This window comes from Staurois parvus, unplaced genomic scaffold (assembly GCF_062004578.1).
Source record: "Staurois parvus isolate SC_StPar_1 unplaced genomic scaffold, SC_StPar_1.0 ptg000149l, whole genome shotgun sequence".
Classification (NCBI taxonomy): Eukaryota; Metazoa; Chordata; class Amphibia; order Anura; family Ranidae; genus Staurois; species Staurois parvus.
In genome coordinates this window covers 2,915,819-2,934,852 of record NW_028317945.1, presented here as the reverse complement: position 1 = coordinate 2,934,852, position 19,034 = coordinate 2,915,819, and the positions used below count along the sequence as shown (strand labels likewise).

The 19,034-nt window shown below is 39.6% G+C and overlaps 1 protein-coding gene across 5 annotated transcripts in view; it reads left to right on the top strand.

Annotated features, from left to right (window-relative positions):
• Positions 1-18,683, top strand: part of HMGXB4 (HMG-box containing 4) — a 55,749-nt gene extending 37,066 nt beyond the window's left edge. For 3 of the 5 annotated variants that reach the window (XM_089674238.1, XM_089674239.1, XM_089674237.1), the window contains exons 10-12: positions 221-417; positions 8,961-9,083; positions 14,789-18,683. In XM_089674238.1, the coding sequence (XP_089530364.1) occupies positions 221-417; positions 8,961-9,083; positions 14,789-14,833 (365 nt within the window). In that variant the 3' untranslated portion in view covers positions 14,834-18,683. The remainder of the gene's footprint in view (positions 1-220; positions 418-8,960; positions 9,084-14,788) is intronic. The other 2 variants (XM_089674241.1, XM_089674240.1) reach the window with 1 other exon arrangement.
• The last annotated feature ends 351 nt before the right edge of the window (positions 18,684-19,034 follow it).

The following is a 19,034-nucleotide window of genomic DNA, read 5'->3' as shown; positions in this document are numbered from 1 at the left end:
CCTTATTTCCATAGTTTTTCTGTGCCTCACAAAGAACTGAAGACATTAGTTCAGCATTACATCTAGCATTTTTTTTATGCATAGCTTTCCTTGAAAACATCAAACACTGATTGTTTAATCATTTTATCACTGGACAATTGTTTTATTTGTTTGGCTCTGGATCTATAAGGTTTAGTCATTCTTGTTCTATTCCGATCATTTGTGTGTGCTTGTTCTGTAGGTTCACCTTCTTCCTCAGGCCTCTCCTCACCCCATAAGAAGTCCTCAAGTAGCAGTCTGTCTTTCTCTTCTTCACCTGCCAAAGTCCCTGATACAGAGCCAATCGATGTGGCAGCCCATCTACAGCTGTTAGGAGAGTCCTTGAGCCTGATTGGACATAGACTACAAGAAACTGAGGTGATGATCAACAAAAACCCTGTAGGTTATTAAAAAAATGGCACTATATTTTATACACATTAATATGTACACAATGTTTAATACTGCAAGCATTAAAGCGCAACTGTGGGAAACCTAAAAATTCTCCCCTGCAGTGGGGCTATGCCTGCATTGAAAGGGTTTAGGTCTCTTTTAGTCCAGGGAACAGTAACCGCACCTTAACTGTACTTTTACATGATCTTCCACTACCCTGGCATATGACTCCCCCCATCCCCCGTGATCCAGTAATGGACTATACCTCAGCATCCTTAAGTATAGTGCAGGGCCATGGACCCTGCATTGGTTTTGATGATGTTCGAGGACCTTAGACCACTGGTGCATGGGTAGATAAAACTTCAGGGACCAACTAGCAGTGCAGAGCAGCCTTCAGGATTGGAGGATTGGGTATGTAAATCTTTTTCCAGATCCCCAAGATAGAAACGAGTAGTTACCCTTTGCAGTGCACAACCTCACTGCCAGGGTTAAATGTTGGGTTTCCTGGAGTTCATCTATAATCTGTGTTGCAGATTGGTAAAGTTGTTTTTTCCAAAATCCTCTTCCAACACAGTACTTGAGAGAGAGGCTCTTCTGACAACAGTAACAGGAATTGCATTCCCAAAACATTTTTTTAAAAGGCAGTCCTTTTGCTGAAGTGGTCATTTATTGTGTTTCCTCTGTTCGGTGGAGTTGCATCATTTGCAACCTGGTGGTGAGAGGCTTAGTTCAGGATTTCTGTCTGCAGTCCTCCACCCTGTCCTCCTCCCACTTTTTTTTTTCATCCTACCTTGCCCTCTTCATAGCGGTCCATCTTTGCCCCCCTTCCTCTTTATGACCAAAAAGAGGCCTAGGGCCAAACCCCTTTTCAGTGCCTGGGGAGGGTCAATACCTCTTGGTGTGTTCAGGCCTGGGCCAGTTCCCTTTTAACGACAATAAGAGAAAGTCCCTGCTGGACTACCAGCATGCTTCTTCCAACCAAGCCTTCTGGGGAAGGAGGTGTGCAGTCTGAAAGACAATTTTTGCAACTTTACACTGCTGTACCCCCATCTATGTTCAACACAGGGACAGACCGCACCCCTCGGCAGTGAAACACAGCAGTAACACCAGCAATATGCAGGGAAATTTATAATCTGTTTCTTGTCTCTGGCTGATGGTTTGTGCAGTCTATTCAATGAAATATGGTGCAGCGCATCTCTTCAGCCTAAACCATTTATGTAAAAAATGTATATAAAAATAAATGAACTGTGAAAATTAATACCACAACCTAGTGCTGTAAATCTTGAAAAGTCCTCAACTTAATTATTGTGCATCTTTAAGTAACAAATAAAATGAATAATGATATCGCAATATATATACTGTAGCAAAACTTGCATATGAATAAATACAAATAATATTCTGTTAATTCAAAGTTCATCTACCATACCCAGTGTATCCCACTTATATCCTCCAGGGAAACGTTACGCCCTGAGGAACGAGGTTTGCAGTTTTAAGGCCAAGAGGTATCCTTCAATTTGCCTCTGTATGAGGTTGCTGGGGAAGATTGTGTCCTTGTTCAAGGACATCCCCATTTCTCAATTCCACTCTAGACCTCTGCAAAGGTACATTCTGTCTGTTTGGAACAAAAAGATTCCGGCCCTGGATTACTGTATGTCTCCAGAGGTGCAGCAGAGCCTGAATTGGTGATTGATAACTTACAATTTGGAGAAGGGAAGATCCTTTCGGACAGTGGTGTGGAAGTTTGTAACCACCGACGCCTGCCTTTCAGGTTGGGGGGCCGTTCTGGAGGACTCCCAGAGAAGGGTGTCAGAGCTGGCAGCTCTATCTTGCAGAGAACCATTTATAGCTTTGCATGATAAGGTGGTGTTGTGACCTCATCAATGCTTTTTACAAAAGGTGGTTTCTAGCTTTCATTTCAATCAAGACATAGTTCTGCCTTCATTGTTTCCTAGGCCTCTGTCAGCAAGAGAAAGATCTCTGCATATCTTGAATGCGGTTCGTGCTGTAAGGGCCTTTCTGAAGGCGACCGCACAGGTCAGGAGGTCAGATGCTGTATTTGTGCTGCCAGTGGGGCCTAGGAAGGGGAAGGCGGCATCCAAGGAGACGATTTCTCATTGGATCTGCCAATTGATCATTCAAGCCTATGGTTTGAAAGGTAAAGTCCCACCCTTTTGGGTGAAGGCACACTCTACCAGGAGTGTGGGGGCTTCTTGGGCAATCCACCATCAGGTATCAGTGGCTCAGGTTTGCAAAGCCGCTACATGGTCTTCGGTTCACACATTCACAAGGTTCTACCAGGTGGATGTCAGAGCCGCAGAGGATTCTGCCTTTGGCCGCAGTGTTTTACAGATGGCTGAGTAGGTCCTGAGAGATTTATGACTGTAGCTATTATGGTATCACCCTCCCCTCAAATTTTTTGATTGCTTTGGGACATCCCATCACAGTTATGAATAGCCTGCTCTGTGTCCCGTGGTGTACGATAAAGAAAATTGGATTTTTGCTACATACTTACCTGTAAAATCCATTTCTTGGAGTACATCACAGGACACAGAGGTCCCACCCCTCTTTCTGGAATTTTCATTGCTTGCTACAAAAACGGAGGAAATTCCTGTATAGGAGGTTTGTTTTTTTTTAGGGGAGGTTCTCCTCTCCGATTGGTCAACCAGTGTCCATTCACCTATAGGTGGCCTATAACCCACATAGTCACGAATAGCCTGCTCTGTGTCGCGTGATATAGTCCAAGAAATAGATTTTACAGGTAAGTATGTAGTAAAAATCCAATTATTTTTATATACATTTTTTTACATAAATGGTTTAGGCTGAAGAGATGTGCTGCGACATATTTTTTTTTTCCAATTATCTTGTGCACTATAATGTATCACACAGGTATTGGCAGAATTTCCTTTTTAACCTCATTCAGATTGCTGTTGGCAGTGCATGAGTTAATACATATATTGTGTAGTCTATTACCCCTACAGAGATTTCTTGGTGGTTGGCTTTACATGTCCTGGCATGGTTGGCTGCATTTTACCCTTTGCAGGTACTTTTGTGTTTGGGGGGATGCTTTAAGGGTCAGGTTTCATGTGAAACCTCACTGTTTACTCTGCTGGTGGCAGGGTTTGGCTCTTGCAAAGTCCTAGGCCTTCTGCTAATCTTAAGGCCTCATGCATACTGCAGCTCAAAGAAACTGCTCTTTAAGGCATTTGAGCTTTTAGTTTTCTCTGCCTGTTAACTCCCCTTCATGTTAGCCTATGTATCCATGCACAGTATAGGCATTTTGAAGAGTTTAGTAGCAGGGGAGATTACAGGCAGAAAAAAACCCAAGGGGTTTAGGTTTTTTTTTTTCTGCCTGTAAACTTCCTTGCCACTAAACTCCTGAAACCGTTTGCGGTGTGCAAGGACATTAAAGAGTAAATGTGTGGTCTGCTAAAATGCACATAGATACATTTTCTAATGGTATCAGATTAAGGGTGAATGTGCATAAGCCTCTTCTGCAGTGCTAGAAAGAGCTGTCATCTACTGGATCTCTCTTGGTTAACGGAAAACCTTTGGGTCAACCTTAACCCGTGCCACTATTTTGTTCAGCCTCCTATAATAAGGTTTTTGTGGGTTTAGTTTATTTGGAAAATTTAGGTGGGTGTTTTATTGTTTTTTGATCAGATTAGCTTCCAGACTAACTCCCTTGAATGCAGTATGTGGGACTTATAAATACAAATATCCTCCTGCGCTTATAGAAGTGTCCTATAGAACAGCAGCCAACACTTGAACCTGATACCTTAACAGTGTAAACCAATATAACCCACAATAGCGCTCTAACCCTACCTCCCACAAAATATACACATAAATACCAACCTATAGAAAAAAATAAACGTGCATCAAGTGCTACAATAAACACGTGACCTAAAGTCACCCTAGTGCCTAATAGACCAGTGAATATAACAAATATCATGGATAATACCTAAATAAGTAGTAATAATTCATATAAATAAACACAAGACCCCTAACCGGGGATACACGTAACAAAAAAAGTGATCACACTAGTACACTAAAATAACACACAAATGTAATAGTCCATAAACAAGTGCTTCCAAATGACAAAAACCATGCAACGTGATATGGTGATGGTAACACTGAAAGTGTCAGCACACTTCAATCCTTAACGGCTAAATTGCCTCCTCACCTCCCTTCTGCGAACCAGTGGGCCACTTCACTTTCAGTATCTCTAATGGATCCTACTCCAACCATACCAGGCAATTGCAGGACCTGTAGTTCCTCTCCCCCTTACTCCATAGGATATTCCAGGTATCACAAGAAGTAAATGTGTTAAGCATATTTCTCACCCCATAGGGTGAGAGAAAAAAGATCCTCCATATTGTAGTATGTAAAAGATATTCCTTTAATTCCACATAATTTTAATATTGTCCACTCACATTAATTCACAAGCAGTCAGACAGTCGATTCCTCATGCTAGGGTGTACTGCATGAATAGGGTAATTTCCGCGTGGACCAAGATGGTGGCGACGCCGGAAGTGCATCACCACGCTCCGGAAACTGTGTTACGGCGTACTTACGGCGTTGCCGCCATCTTGGTCCACCCGGAAATTACCCTATTCATGCAGTACACCCTAGCGTGAGGAATTGGCTGTGCAGATGTTCTTGATTTCACTAACACAATAACCACCCATTATTCTACACTGAATAAACTGGAACTGGGCTTTACTGGACATTGCTAGGCTCGCCTTCATTTTGACCTTCAGACACTGGGTTTCAATTATGGCACTCTGTAGACACTCTAATTGAGTATTTTATTATGCTCAATAGACACACTTTCAAAGCTAGCTATCCTAAATTACATTTAGATTTCTTGACAAAGTTTCACTATCTGACAGCATATTTAGTAGCATGAAATTACAATTTTCTAGGTACCAAATATGATATAGATCTTATGTAAACTATATTGCCAAAAGTATTGGGACACACCTCCAAATCATTGGATTCAGGTATAAATATGTGTATAATCACCTCCCCCCAAAACTCCTCAAAAAGTCACACTTTCTCCCCAGAAAGTAACACAATATTATCACCTTTTTGAAATTATATAAACATACTCATATTCAAATAAATGAATATAATAATAATAAAAACTCAAAAAGTCAAAAAAAGTCCAATACAAAGTGTCCCAATAAAAATGTCCCAATCCAAACAAAAATAGTGTCCAAAATGTCCCAATGTTCAAGCTTTATCATCCAATAGGAAGAAATTCCATTTCGTCCCGTGGTACCTCAAAAAAGCAAATTTAAATAATCTAGTGCATTACCTTTATAGATAATATAATCACTCTGTGCAAAAACACAAAAACTGTGCAAAAACTATATATATATATATATCTCTTCCGTGCACATATGAGTTAACTGTGACCACTCTGTGAACACTGCAACACTGTGTATCCACCAACACCAATAGTATTAGATACTATTACCCTCTGTATCCATATACCAGCATCCAATGAGATCTTCTAATTTGCTCCCAAGAAATTATTCCAAGGTCCTCAAAAGACAAGAAGGGTCTCAAGGCTCATATTCAGGGTATAATTAAGAAATCTTTAATAGCCACTTACATTAAAACTTCATTAATCCAGCTTCCAACATGGTTTTTGTGTGAGCTCTATCAAACAAATGCAAATGCCATGTGTTGACAACCCACAAAATGGCCGCGGCGACACTTCCGGTCTGCGTGCGTGCGTCACGACGTCACACCCTTAACGCGTTTCGTCACTTCCGGACTTCGCCAGACGAAGTCCGGAAGTGACGAAACGCGTTAAGGGTGTGACGTCGTGACGCACGCACGCAGACCGGAAGTGTCGCCGCGGCCATTTTGTGGGTTGTCAACACATGGCATTTGCATTTGTTTGATAGAGCTCACACAAAAACCATGTTGGAAGCTGGATTAATGAAGTTTTAATGTAAGTGGCTATTAAAGATTTCTTAATTATACCCTGAATATGAGCCTTGAGACCCTTCTTGTCTTTTGAGGACCTTGGAATAATTTCTTGGGAGCAAATTAGAAGATCTCATTGGATGCTGGTATATGGATACAGAGGGTAATAGTATCTAATACTATTGGTGTTGGTGGATACACAGTGTTGCAGTGTTCACAGAGTGGTCACAGTTAACTCATATGTGCACGGAAGAGATATATATATATATATATATATATATATATATATATATATATATATATATATATATATATATATATATATATAGTTTTTGCACAGTTTTTGTGTTTTTGTGTTTTTGCACAGAGTGATTATATTATCTATAAAGGTAATGCACTAGATTATTTAAATTTGCTTTTTTGAGGTACCACGGGACGAAATGGAATTTCTTCCTATTGGATGATAAAGCTTGAACATTGGGACATTTTGGACACTATTTTTGTTTGGATTGGGACATTTTTATTGGGACACTTTGTATTGGACTTTTTTTGACTTTTTGAGTTTTTATTATTATTATATTCATTTATTTGAATATGAGTATGTTTATATAATTTCAAAAAGGTGATAACATTGGATTCAGGTGTTCTAATCGCCTCCATGGCCACAGGTGTATAAAATCAAGCACCTAGGCATGCAGACTGCTTCTACAAACATTTGTGAAAGAATGGGTTGCTCTCAGGAACTCTGAAGTCAAGTGTGGTAACGTGATAGGTTGCCACCTGTGCAATAAGCCCATCCATGAAATTTCCTTGCTACTAAATATTCCACAGTCAACTGTTAGTGGTATTATAACAAAGTGGAAGCAACTGGGAACAGCAACTCAGCCACGACGTGGTAGTCCACGTAAAATGACAGAGTGGGGTTAGCGCATGCCGAAGCCCACAATGCGCAGAAGTTGCCAACTGCAGAGTCAATAGCTAAAGACCTCCAAACTTCATGCGGCCTTCAGATTAGTACAACAGTGCGTAGAGAGCTTCATGGAATAGGTTTCCATGACCGGGCAGCTGCATCCAAGGCTTACATCACCAAGTGCAATGCAAAGCGTCAGATACAGTGGCTTAAAGCACACCACCACTGGACTCTAGAGCAGTGGAGACGTGTTCTCTGGAGTGAGGAATCATGCTTCTCTGTCTTGCAATCCAATGGATGTGTTTGGGCTTGGCAGTTGCTAGGAGAACGGTACTTGCCTGACTGCATTGTGCCAAGTGTAAAATTTGGTGGAGGGGGCATAACAGTGTAGGGTTGTTTTTCAGGAGTTGGGCTTGGCCCCTTCGTTCCAGTGAAGGGAACTCTTAAGGTGTCAGCATACCAAGACGTTTGGACAATTTCATGCTCTCAACTTTGTGGGAACAATTTGGAGATGGCGCCTTCCTGTTCCGACATGACTGCGCACCAGTGCACAAAGCAAAGTCCATAAAGACATGGATGAGCGAGTTTGAGGTGGAGGAACTTGACTGGTCCTGATCTCAACCTGATAAAACACCTTTGGGATGGATTAGAGTGGAGACTGCGAGCCAGACCTTCTCATCCGACGTCATGACCTCTTCTGGAAGAATGGTCAAACATTCCCATTGATACACTCCTAAACCTTGTGGACCGCCTTCCCAGAAGAGTTGAAGTGGTTATAGCTGCAAAGGGTGGGCCAACTCAATATTGAACCCTATGGACTAAGACTGGGATGCCATTAAAGTTCATGTGCATGTAAAGGCAGGCGTCCCAATACTTTTGGAAATATAGTATATATATATATATATATATATATATATATATATATATAGTCTAAGGTGTCTTTTATTCTGTATTCTTCTGAACCTTGTAATATCGACATGTTTGGTGCCTAAGGCCACATGCACCCTCCTCCTGTCTAACACAGACATAAGATTTAAGTGCAACCGTTTTTGGTGTGTGTGTGTGTGTGTGTGTGTATGTATGTATGTATAGAAGCCCATTTTGGCTCCTCAACTTGGAACTGGAAGCTGGTTCTCACTGATAGCCAGTGGTTAAAGTAAATCTGATTTCTGGTGACATTTTGAAAGGGCTCTGGGGCAAACATCCACTGTCTCTGTGCCATTTGAATGTGATACGAGGGACTCAAGTGTTTAAAATAAGGCAAAAACTGAATACAAAGAGGAACTAATTATTCTTTTGTGATTATATATGTACTTTAAACCTTTATCCACTTTGTGTACTATGACTCACTTACCCTTATACTTTGCTTGTCTCTGTATTATTCTGCTTGTGGATACATTGTATATTTAATGTTGTACAGTATTTTATATGTGAACATTTGTTGCCTTCTTATCGTTACAAAAGTAATTTGCTGCAGTATATATTTTTCTGTTTGGTGGAAGGGGCCAGGACCATGTTCGACTTTCCTAGCTAAGTTGATATTTGCATATTAGATCTCCCAGGAGATTTGTGAATATCTATAAAGGTACATGCTGGCTTCCCTAGAGGCCTACATTTAGTTTATGATAACAGATTAATACTTTGAATATAAAAATTGTTTACCTTATTCTGTCATAGCCTCAATTACCTCACTTCTTTTTTCAAGGGCATGGTTGCTGTATCTGGTAGTCTCTCTGTTCTTCTGGACTCTGTGCTCTGTGCCCTGGGTCCCTTGGTCTGCCTTACAAGCCACATTCCACAGCTGAATGCATGTCCCAAACATGTTTTGGTAAGTGCATGAGAAATTATTTTGCTTTCATATTCCCTGAATACATTATGCTGTTAATGGGGATTTCCTAGAAAAATAAAAATTCCCCACATCCAGTCTGTAATACTGAGGGGTCCTCAACTCCCACAATCTCATGAACAATAATGGAACTCCATATTGCTGCTATGTGGGCCATAAAAACAGGTGGTTGAGCCACAGCTTTAAGTATGTTGAAAATAATAAATAAATAGAAATGAACTAGATCAGGGATCTAGTTTAGTGAGTGTCAGTGTTAGTGTCAGTTAGTAACAATGTTGGGGTCAGTGTATTTTCGGTCAGAAAAAAAGGTATTATATTTAGTGTCAGTGCAAGCGTTGGTGTCAGTGTGTTTAGATAGGACAAAAAAAACCAAAATGCATACGATTGTTTTCTTTTCCTTTCTACGGGTACAAAGAATAAATAAAACAGACATTTCATTTCAATAAAACACATGCTATTTCAACTTGTAATTGTGCGGTCATGCAATGCTATACCTAAATGGAATTTATGTCCTTTTTTCACACAAATAGAGCTTTCTTTTGGTGGTATTTAATCACCAATGGTTTTTATTTTTTGTGATATAAACAAAAAAAAACCCTGATATTTTTTACTTTATTATAAAAAATATATAGAAAACTCAAAGTTAGTCATAAATTTAGGCGAAAACGTATTCTGCTACATGTCTTTGGTAAAAATAAATCCAAATACATGAATATTTATTGGTTTGTGTGAAAGTTTTATAGCATCTACAAACTATGGTATATATATTGGAATTTATGCAGCTTTTACTTTCTGACTGCTTATCACATTTCTTGAGGGGCAAAAATGCCAGGGCAGTACAAAAACCCCACAAATGATCCATTTTTTTTTAAAGTATACACCCCAAGGAACTTGATTAGAGGCATGTTGAGTCTATGGAACATTTTATTTTTTGCCATACATTTTTGAAAAATTACATTTTTTTTTTTTTTTTTACACAGTTGTCCATTAAATGATATGATACTCATGCATGCCATGGGTATATGTAGAACAACACCCCAAAACACAATCTGCTACTTCTCCTGAGTATGGGGATACCACATGTCAGAGACTTTTTGGCAGCCTAGCTACATACAGGCCCCCAAAAACCAAAGACCACCTCCCAGTCTTTCAAAGGGCATCCTCATATCACTTCCTCAGTACCTATCACAGTTTCAGAGGCCCTAAAATGCCAGGATAGTACAAACACCCCACCCCCCCAAATTGACCCCTTTTTGGAAAGTAGACACCCCAGAGGCATGGTGAGTATTTTGCAGATATCATTTTTGACACAGGGTTTTGAAAAAGATTAAAGAAAATAAAAAATAAACTTTTGTTTTCTTTCTTTGTTTTCCAAAAACAAATGAGATCTGCAAAACACTCATCATGCCTCTTAGCAAATACTTTAGAGTGTCTAATTTCCAAAAAGGTGTCATTTGGGGGGATTGGGGGTGCTTCTACTATCCTGGCATTTCAGGGCCAACATTAAAAGCTTGTGCCACACATCACATAACCACATGAAGACCAAGCCTTTTCTAACACTTTTTGTTTACTTGAAAACACTTTTTTTTGCTAGAAAATTACCCCCAAACATTATATATTTTTTTTTAAAGTGGAGGCCCTAGAGAATACAATGGTGGGTGTTGAAATTTTGTATGTCACACAATATTTGTGCAGCGATTTTTCAAATGCAGGAAAAAATAAACTTTTTGGAATTGAATGCACAAAAACATATTATATTGCACAATTGTTTGCTAAAATATAAAAGATGATCTTACAACGAGTAAATGGATACCAAACATGACATGCGTTAACTGGTTTCCGCCCAGCCTATAGCCAGATGGCGGCCGGGCGAACACCTCGTCCCTCCAAGTGGATGCCATATGGCGTCCTTTTCAGAGTGCGCATTGTGCATGCCCGCAGGGCCGCGCCGCGGTATGATCTGTCACCGGCCGTGTACCTCGGACACGGCCGATGACAGATCTGTGTACCGGCCCCGTTGCCAGTACCATGTGACCTGCTGTGACCAATCAGTGAATATAGTGAACTCGATGTAGAGCTATTCACCCTGAAGTCATCACAGAGGACAAGGGGGCACTCTTTACATCTGGAGGAAAAGACATTTAATCTCCACATACGGAAAGGTTTCTTCACAGTAAGAGCTGTGAAAATGTGGTATAGACTCCCTCAAGAGTTGGTTCTGGCCAGCTCAGTGGATTGCTTTAAAAAGGCCTGGATTCTTTCCTAGATGCACATAATACTATCATTTATAGGTAAAGTTGAACCAGGGAATATCTGATTGCCTCTTGGGGGATCAGGAAGGATTTTCTTCCCCTGCAGGAGCAAATTGGGCCATGCTTTGCTGGGTTTTTTGTCTTCCTCTTGATCAACTGTGGGTATAGGATTGTAACACTTTTTTTTTTTTTTTTTTTTTATGGTTAAACTGGATGGACTTTTGTCTTTTTTCAGCCAGATTAGCTATGTAACTTAGGTTGATTTTAGTGCACAAAATATACAGTAAAAATGAGGTTGAGTTGAGTAAATAGATACCAAACATGTTAAGCCTTGAAATTGCACACATCCATGAAACGGCAATACATTTTGATACCCAAAATTGTTCATACAGTTGCAAGAAAAAGTATGTGAACCCCTTGGGATTACGTGGAGTTTTGCATGAATTGGGCATAAAATGTGCTCTGAACGTCATCTAAGTCACAACAATAGAAGAACACAGTCTGCTGAACATAATACTACACAAACATTAGATGTTGCCATGGTTTAATTACACATAACATGTAAACATTCACAGTGCAGGGAGGACAAAGTATGTCAACCTTTGGACTTAATAACTGGTTGACCCTCCTTTCGCAGCAATAACCTCAACCAAACGTTTCCTGTAGTTGCAGATCAGACCCGCACAACGATCTGGAGTAATTTTGGACCACTCCTCTTCACAAAACTGTTTCAGTGTAGCAATATTCTTGGGATGTCTCTTAAGGTCATGCCACAGCATTTCAATCGGGTTGAGGTCAGGACTCTGACTGGGCCACTCCAGAAGGCGTATTCTGTGCTGTTGCAGCCATTGTTCTGTTGAATTACTTGTATGCTTTGGGTCATTGTCCTGTTGCATCACCCATCCTCTGCGGAGCTTCAGTTGGCGGACAGATGGTCGTATGTTTTCCTGCAAAATGTCTTGATAAACTCTGGAATTAATTTTCCCATCAATTACAACAATCTGTCCAGGCCCTGAGGCAGCAAAGCAGCCCCAAACCATGATGCTCCCTCCGCCATGTTTTACAGTGGGGATGAGGTTTTGATGTTGGTGTGCTGTGCCTTTTTTTTCTCCACACATAGTGTTGTGTGTTCTTCCCAAACAACTCAATCTTGGTTTCATCTGTCCACAGTATATTTTGCCAGTAGTGCTGTGGAACATCCAGGTGCTCTTTTGCAAACTTCAAATGTGCTGCAATATTCTTTTTGGACAGCAATGGCTTCCTCCGTGGTGTCCTCCCATGTACTCCATTCTTGTTTAATGTTTTCCTTATTGTAGATGTGTCAACAAAAATGTTAGCATGTGCCAGAGATTTCTGTAGGTCTTTAGCTGACACTCTGGGATTCTTCTTTACCTCATGCAGCATTCTGCTCTTGCAGTCATTTTTACAGGACGACCACGCCTAGGGAGAGTAGCAACAGTGCTAAACTTTCTCCATTTGTAGACAGTCTGTCTTACCGTGGACACATGAACATCAAGGCTTTTGGAGATACTTTTGTAACCCTTTCCAGCTTCATGCAAGACAACAATTCTTGATCGTAGGTCTTCTGAGAGCTTTTTTTCTGCGAGGCATGGTTCACATCAGACAGTGCTTCTTGAAATCAGTAAACCCAAAACAGGTGGGTTTTTTTTAAGGGCAGGACAGCTGTCAGCAACACATCCAATATCATCACACTGATTGGAGTCAAGGTTGGCTCACTTCTGGCTCCAATTAGCTCTGGGAGAAGTCATTAAGCTAGGGCCTCACATACTTTTTCCTCCCTGCACTGTGAATGTTTACATGTTATGTGCAATTAAACCATGGCAACATCTAATGTTTGTTTAGTATTATGTTCAGCAGACTGTGTTCTTCTATTGTTGTGACTTAGATGACGTTCAGAGCACATTTTATGCCCAATTCATGCAAAACTCCACGTAATCCCAAGGGGTTCACATACTTTTTCTTGCAACTGTAGATGACATTTTAAAGGCCTTTGCATGTTATCGGCTTAAAGTTGACCATGACTGATGGCCCTAGAAATATTGCTCTCACTCCAGCATGCTTGGTGATACCTAATTTGTGTAGCTCAATCATCACTTTTATATGTGCATAGGAGTGGGAGACTTTAAACATTTATGTGTGTGTTTTTTTTTTAATTCATTGTTTATTTTGTTACTTTTATTTTTTTACACTTACCTTTATTGCTGGTAGCCCCCTATGCAATTGCATAATAGAAATGACAGCTCTTTAAGGCGTTAATGGTATATTAGACAGCCAACAGTCAGCTTGAGGGCCAGTTCACACCATGGCTGCCCATGAATTGTACAGGAATGCACTGTGCATCCCTTTGCAAATCAGACTGCATGCAACACCCACTCAGTTTGCGATCTGCAGCCAGTAGAAGGCTAATGACGCTCCAAACGCAGGTTGCAAACGCAGTGCGTTTGTCCACAGTGGATCGCATGGTACTTTTGTACCATGCAATTTAGGTGCAGTGCATTTTAAATAGTAGTCCATGCACTACTTTATATGTGGTGCGGTGCGATCTTAGCCCTTTCAGAATTAATGGGCTGAAATTGCACCGCACAGAACCGCATGTGAATTGCAAAGGAACGCACAGTGCTTTCCTGTGTGAGTCATGTGTGGCCATGGTGTAAACATGCTCTGACAGTAGTGAATTACAGTTCCTAGTTACTTAAGAAGCTGAGAATGTGTGTAAAATTCCCTGCTACCGGCCCCCCGTGTATGGTGCTGGTAGACAGGTGATGAAGAACTCCAATAAAAGAACTTTATGGTAAGTAAAAAAAAATAAATCTTGTTTTGTTTTTTTTTTAACTTGTTCATTATTGTTTGTTTAATTATAGTTAAGACTATGCTCTGTTAGGACTCGTGCACACTGCAACTCAAAAAAAGCTGCTTGTACAGGCGTTTGAGCTTTTTTTTCCCTCTGCCTATAAATCTCCCTCCATGTTAGCCTATGTGTCCCTGCATATTATAGGTGTTTTCAGAAGTTTAGTGGCAGGGGAGTTTGGAAGCAGAAAACGAAAACATAACTTTGCATTCAGAAGAGGCGCTTTTGAGCATAAAAATACGCTTAAAGCGCCTTAATACTGGACATGTTCCTGCATTGATGCATTCTAATGGCCACAATTCTGGCCAAGACTATGCTATGGATTAACACCAGATTTGGGAACCTGCATTAACGCACATGCAAAGCACGGCTTTTTACCACGTATTGGCTTCTGCTGAACGCCTTAGAAGACAAAAGCATCAATAGCATACAGTGTGCATGAAGCCTTATACATGTATTATATTCAATATATATTTCATTATTTCAACGTTTAGGACAGAGTGTCTCTTTGTTAATCCTGCATGACAGTTGTGCATAGCTGATAAATATTTTTACATTTTCCCTAGTCTAATACTTTGGATAACATCGCCTATGTCATGCCTGGCTTGTGACTTGCAGAAGAGGAATGACCTGCAACACTGGGAACTTTTCTATCTGTACAGTACTGTATGATATGTATAAAGAATGTAGATTGTTTTATAACACTTTGTAATTTTAGTACCTATTCTACAGAAGAGTCCTGCTGGGGGAAAATGTTTTATTCTGCAGCATAAAATCATCTTTTCTTTCTTTCTTTTTATTTTTAATTAGCTAATGTCTTTGCTTTATAAACATGAAAATGCTGAAGCAATATATTCTATCACAACTTTTTTAAAGGCAAAACTTTTTTTGGTTTTGGATAGTGGAGAATGATCAGAAGACCTGGCAGTTTTTATTGCTGGCTGTGCTCCCGTTCTGGAGCTTTACCCTCTCGGTTTGCCCTGTTTACTGGTATCATTGAAAGTGAAAGTAAAAGAAGCTCCAAATTTTGGGTTGTCCCAGAAAAGTAATAGAGGGGAAATCTTCTAATGGGGACACCAGTTCTGGAGACCTGAGGGACCCCAAGGGATTCCCTTAATTTGCAGGGATTTCCTGTTTTTTGCTGTGGGACAGGAAGTAAAGGGAAATATCCCCAATGGGCCATAGATGGCCAAAAATTTTGAAAGCAATTATAACCCTCCCTTACTCTATCCAAAATGAAAAACCGTTTTGCCTATTCTACTTTAAAGGATATCTGTACTTTTAACAAGCACCTTCAACTGCCTGAGATATTTATTATATATTAATAGAATGTATTAAAACCTATAAAATTAAATTGCATTGACACAAACCAATCATAATTTTCTATTATCTCTTCTAACGACCCTTATCTAGATCTAGGTCAGAATAGGAGCATTGATTGTATTCATTGAGCTGTCTATGTGCCTGTAATGTCTGCGGCATCAGCAGTCAACACCAGCCAAGGCTTTTTAAAGGAGCATTTACCAGACATATTAGAAATTCTTGTCTGAATACTGGTTTTTCTCTTGATAAGCCAATGCCTGCGGTATCTGCGGCTCTTCTCTGCAACCTATCTTTATAATCTAAACAGAAGCAATTGCAAAATACAGCTATTCATATTTAGGGAAATTCTAATGCTAGGGATTCCTGTGAGCAGTTCATTAATGCCTGCATGGCCAGCCACCCTCTAATGTATATGGTAGCCTTCACATAACCTGGCAACTAATGTTTGCAGATGTGCCAGCTTGATCATATAAATCTAAAAAAAAAGTAGTGTATTTAAACCCAAGACCAAAATTAATATATTCCAGCATACAAGGCCTTAGATAAGATTATGTTTGGTTTTATTTTTCAGACTTTTTTTTCCTCCTTCATTTTCAACTTGTAGTCAATCCAGTAACGCATTTCTTGTTCTAGGTTGAAAACCTTCACTAGCTATACTATATGTATGGAGGAGTAAGGTTGTCACCTTAGGATAGGAAGTATGTTAAGACTACAGAACACCTCCACTCCTCTGTCCTCCATAAGATAGAGGGTGGTGTTCTTTAGTTCAGAGGGAACACAGCAGGACTGATACTACTGCTTAATATAACATTGCAGAATGCATAGTACAGCACTTCTTAATTTCTCTCAGAATGAACATGTATTTTTTTGCACTTATCAATAGGGGTGCACCGAACGTTCGGTGGCTGAAACGTTTCAGCCGAAAACACCCCTATCGGCAGTTGGCCGATATGGAAAAAAAAGCACTGATGCAGGTGCCGATTTAAAAAAAAAAAAAAAAAAAAAAACCCCATCCCCTCACCGCTGCCACCCCTTGATGCTGCCGCCACCCGCTGCCACTCGGTAGTTCTCAGCCTCACCTGAGAAGTTACCGAACGATCCCGGTGCTGGACATAGAGATAAGTGAATGAGACATGGCCTCCACTCATCTGTATGGCCTTGGAGGACCGGAGCTGTGTCACTTCTGGTTCCAGCGCCTAGTAAACAAGGCCTATTTATTTATTTATTATTTTTCTTAGCACTAGATCAATACTTTTTTTTTTTTTTTTTTATCTATCTAATGCTTTACATTGTAGAGTAGAGATATGGGGTCTTATTGCCCCCATATTTCTCCATAAAGAGGGCCTGTCACTAATTATTTCCATCACAGGGGATGTATACATTCCTTGTGATGGGAATAAAAGTGTTTTTTTTTTTAAAGGAACAGTGGAAAAGAAAAAAAAAAACGTTTAAAGTGCCCCGGTCCCCCCGTACTCTAGTGGTGAACGCATACATAGGCCACACCCACATTTTAAAGTTTGTTCAAACCACACATGTAAGGTATCACCACGAACGTCAGAGCAAGAGCAATAATTCTAGCACTAGACCTCTAAAAATTTCTACAGGTTACCAGTGTAAAATTACAAAGAGTCACTCATGGAGATTAAGTACCGTAGTTTGACGCCATTCCACTAGCTTGCGCAATTTTAAAGCATGACATGTTGGGTATCTATTTACTCGCTGTAAAATCATCTTTCATATTGTACTAAAAAATTGGGGTATATATTTGATTTTTTTTTAATCATTTAAAGTGTATTTTTTTCCAAATTCCATTTTTTTTCCGTTTCGGGTTTTCATCCAAGTGCATCCTTAATTTTCAGTTTCAGCACCAGAATTTTAATTTCGGTGCACCACTACTTATCAAACAAATATAACAAAACCCTTTCAATGATTATCTATTAACAGACCAAAAGACAGCAAATAAGAGAAGTTAATTGTTTCTGTAAACTTTAACCACTTGCCCTCCAGAGGATTTACCCCCCTTCTTGACCAGGCCTTTTTTTTGTGTTATGGCGCTGCGTTATTTTAACTGACAATTGCGCAGTCATGCAACGCTGCACCCAAATGAAATTTGCATCCTTTTTTGTCCCCCACGAATAGAGCTTTCTTTCGGTGGTGTTTGATCGCCTGTGCAATTTTTCATTTTTTTGTACTATTTTGTACTAACTAAAAGAAAAAAAAACTGACAATTTTGAGAAAAAAAACTATATTTTTTACTTTTTGCTGTTAAACATGTCCAGTAAAAAAAATTTAAAAAATCAAATTTCCTCATAAATTTAAACCAAAATGTATTCTGCTACATTTCTTTGCTACAAAAAAAAAAATCCCAATGCATGTAAATTAATTGGTTTACGTGAAAGTTATAGTTTTTTGTTTGTTTTTTTAAATTTTAACAATCAGTGACTTAGAGCGGGACTGCGGTGGGCATTCTGACACTGGGGAGAACTGAATTGGTGTCACTGACATCCCCAGTGACACCAATACAGTGATCAGTGCTAATAAAAAGCACTGACACTATACGAATGGCACTGGGCATGAAGGGGTTAACATCTGGGGAGATCACAGGGTTAACTGTGTGCTGTGTTTGTGCTTCCCTGTAGCCACACTGCTTTGCATTCATCTTATATACGTGATTTTGCGCACAGCTGCCGTCCTGTAGCAGTATTTCTGCTATGGGGCAGAGCTGAAGTAGTTAACGTGAACTGAACAAAACATTAAGATGCTGTACTTTGCATGGTGTGTGCATATTTGTGTATGTATATATGTTTGTTCGTATCTTTACTTGGTTTCACTATCCAGCTTGTAATGGACTAGTACTTTTTATAGCAGTTTTTTGAAAGCTTATATTTTTATTCAATCATCTTTAAATATTTCAATCTGGACAGTTATTGAAAAATAATGTGTGGCCTTTTCAGCTCCTTTGATGCTGTAATAATGAAACAAGTGTCAAATTGTACATTTCTGTAAGAAAGGACATTATATTTACTTTTAAAGTGATGTGTAAAAGTATCCAGTAGAGTTTGTCTAGAAATACTGGCTCTTTTTTAACTTTGTTTTATATGTTTTTGAAAATAAATTATATAAATGTGTTTTTCATGATTTCCAGTGTCAGTAGTCCTAATAATTCCAACTTTGTCTGTTATTCTGTCTAAGGTGGAAGAAAAAGTTTAATCTAGTTATATACAGAAATATTGGATTGTTTGTTTTTTTTTTGTAGTAGTAGACTCTTGGTTAAATGTATTTACCTGTTCGTACATTGTTGCTTGATCTTTTAATTTAGGAATCCTGAATTGGTCTAGGTTCACACTGATGCAGTGCAATTTTAATCTGATTTGCAATGCAATTTCAAGGGCAGTTACAGCGCATGACATTTTATGACCGTAGGATAGGCAAACGTTCTGAAAGCTTTTCCATTGAAGTCTGTGGACCCCTGGTCAACTCCCTTACAGG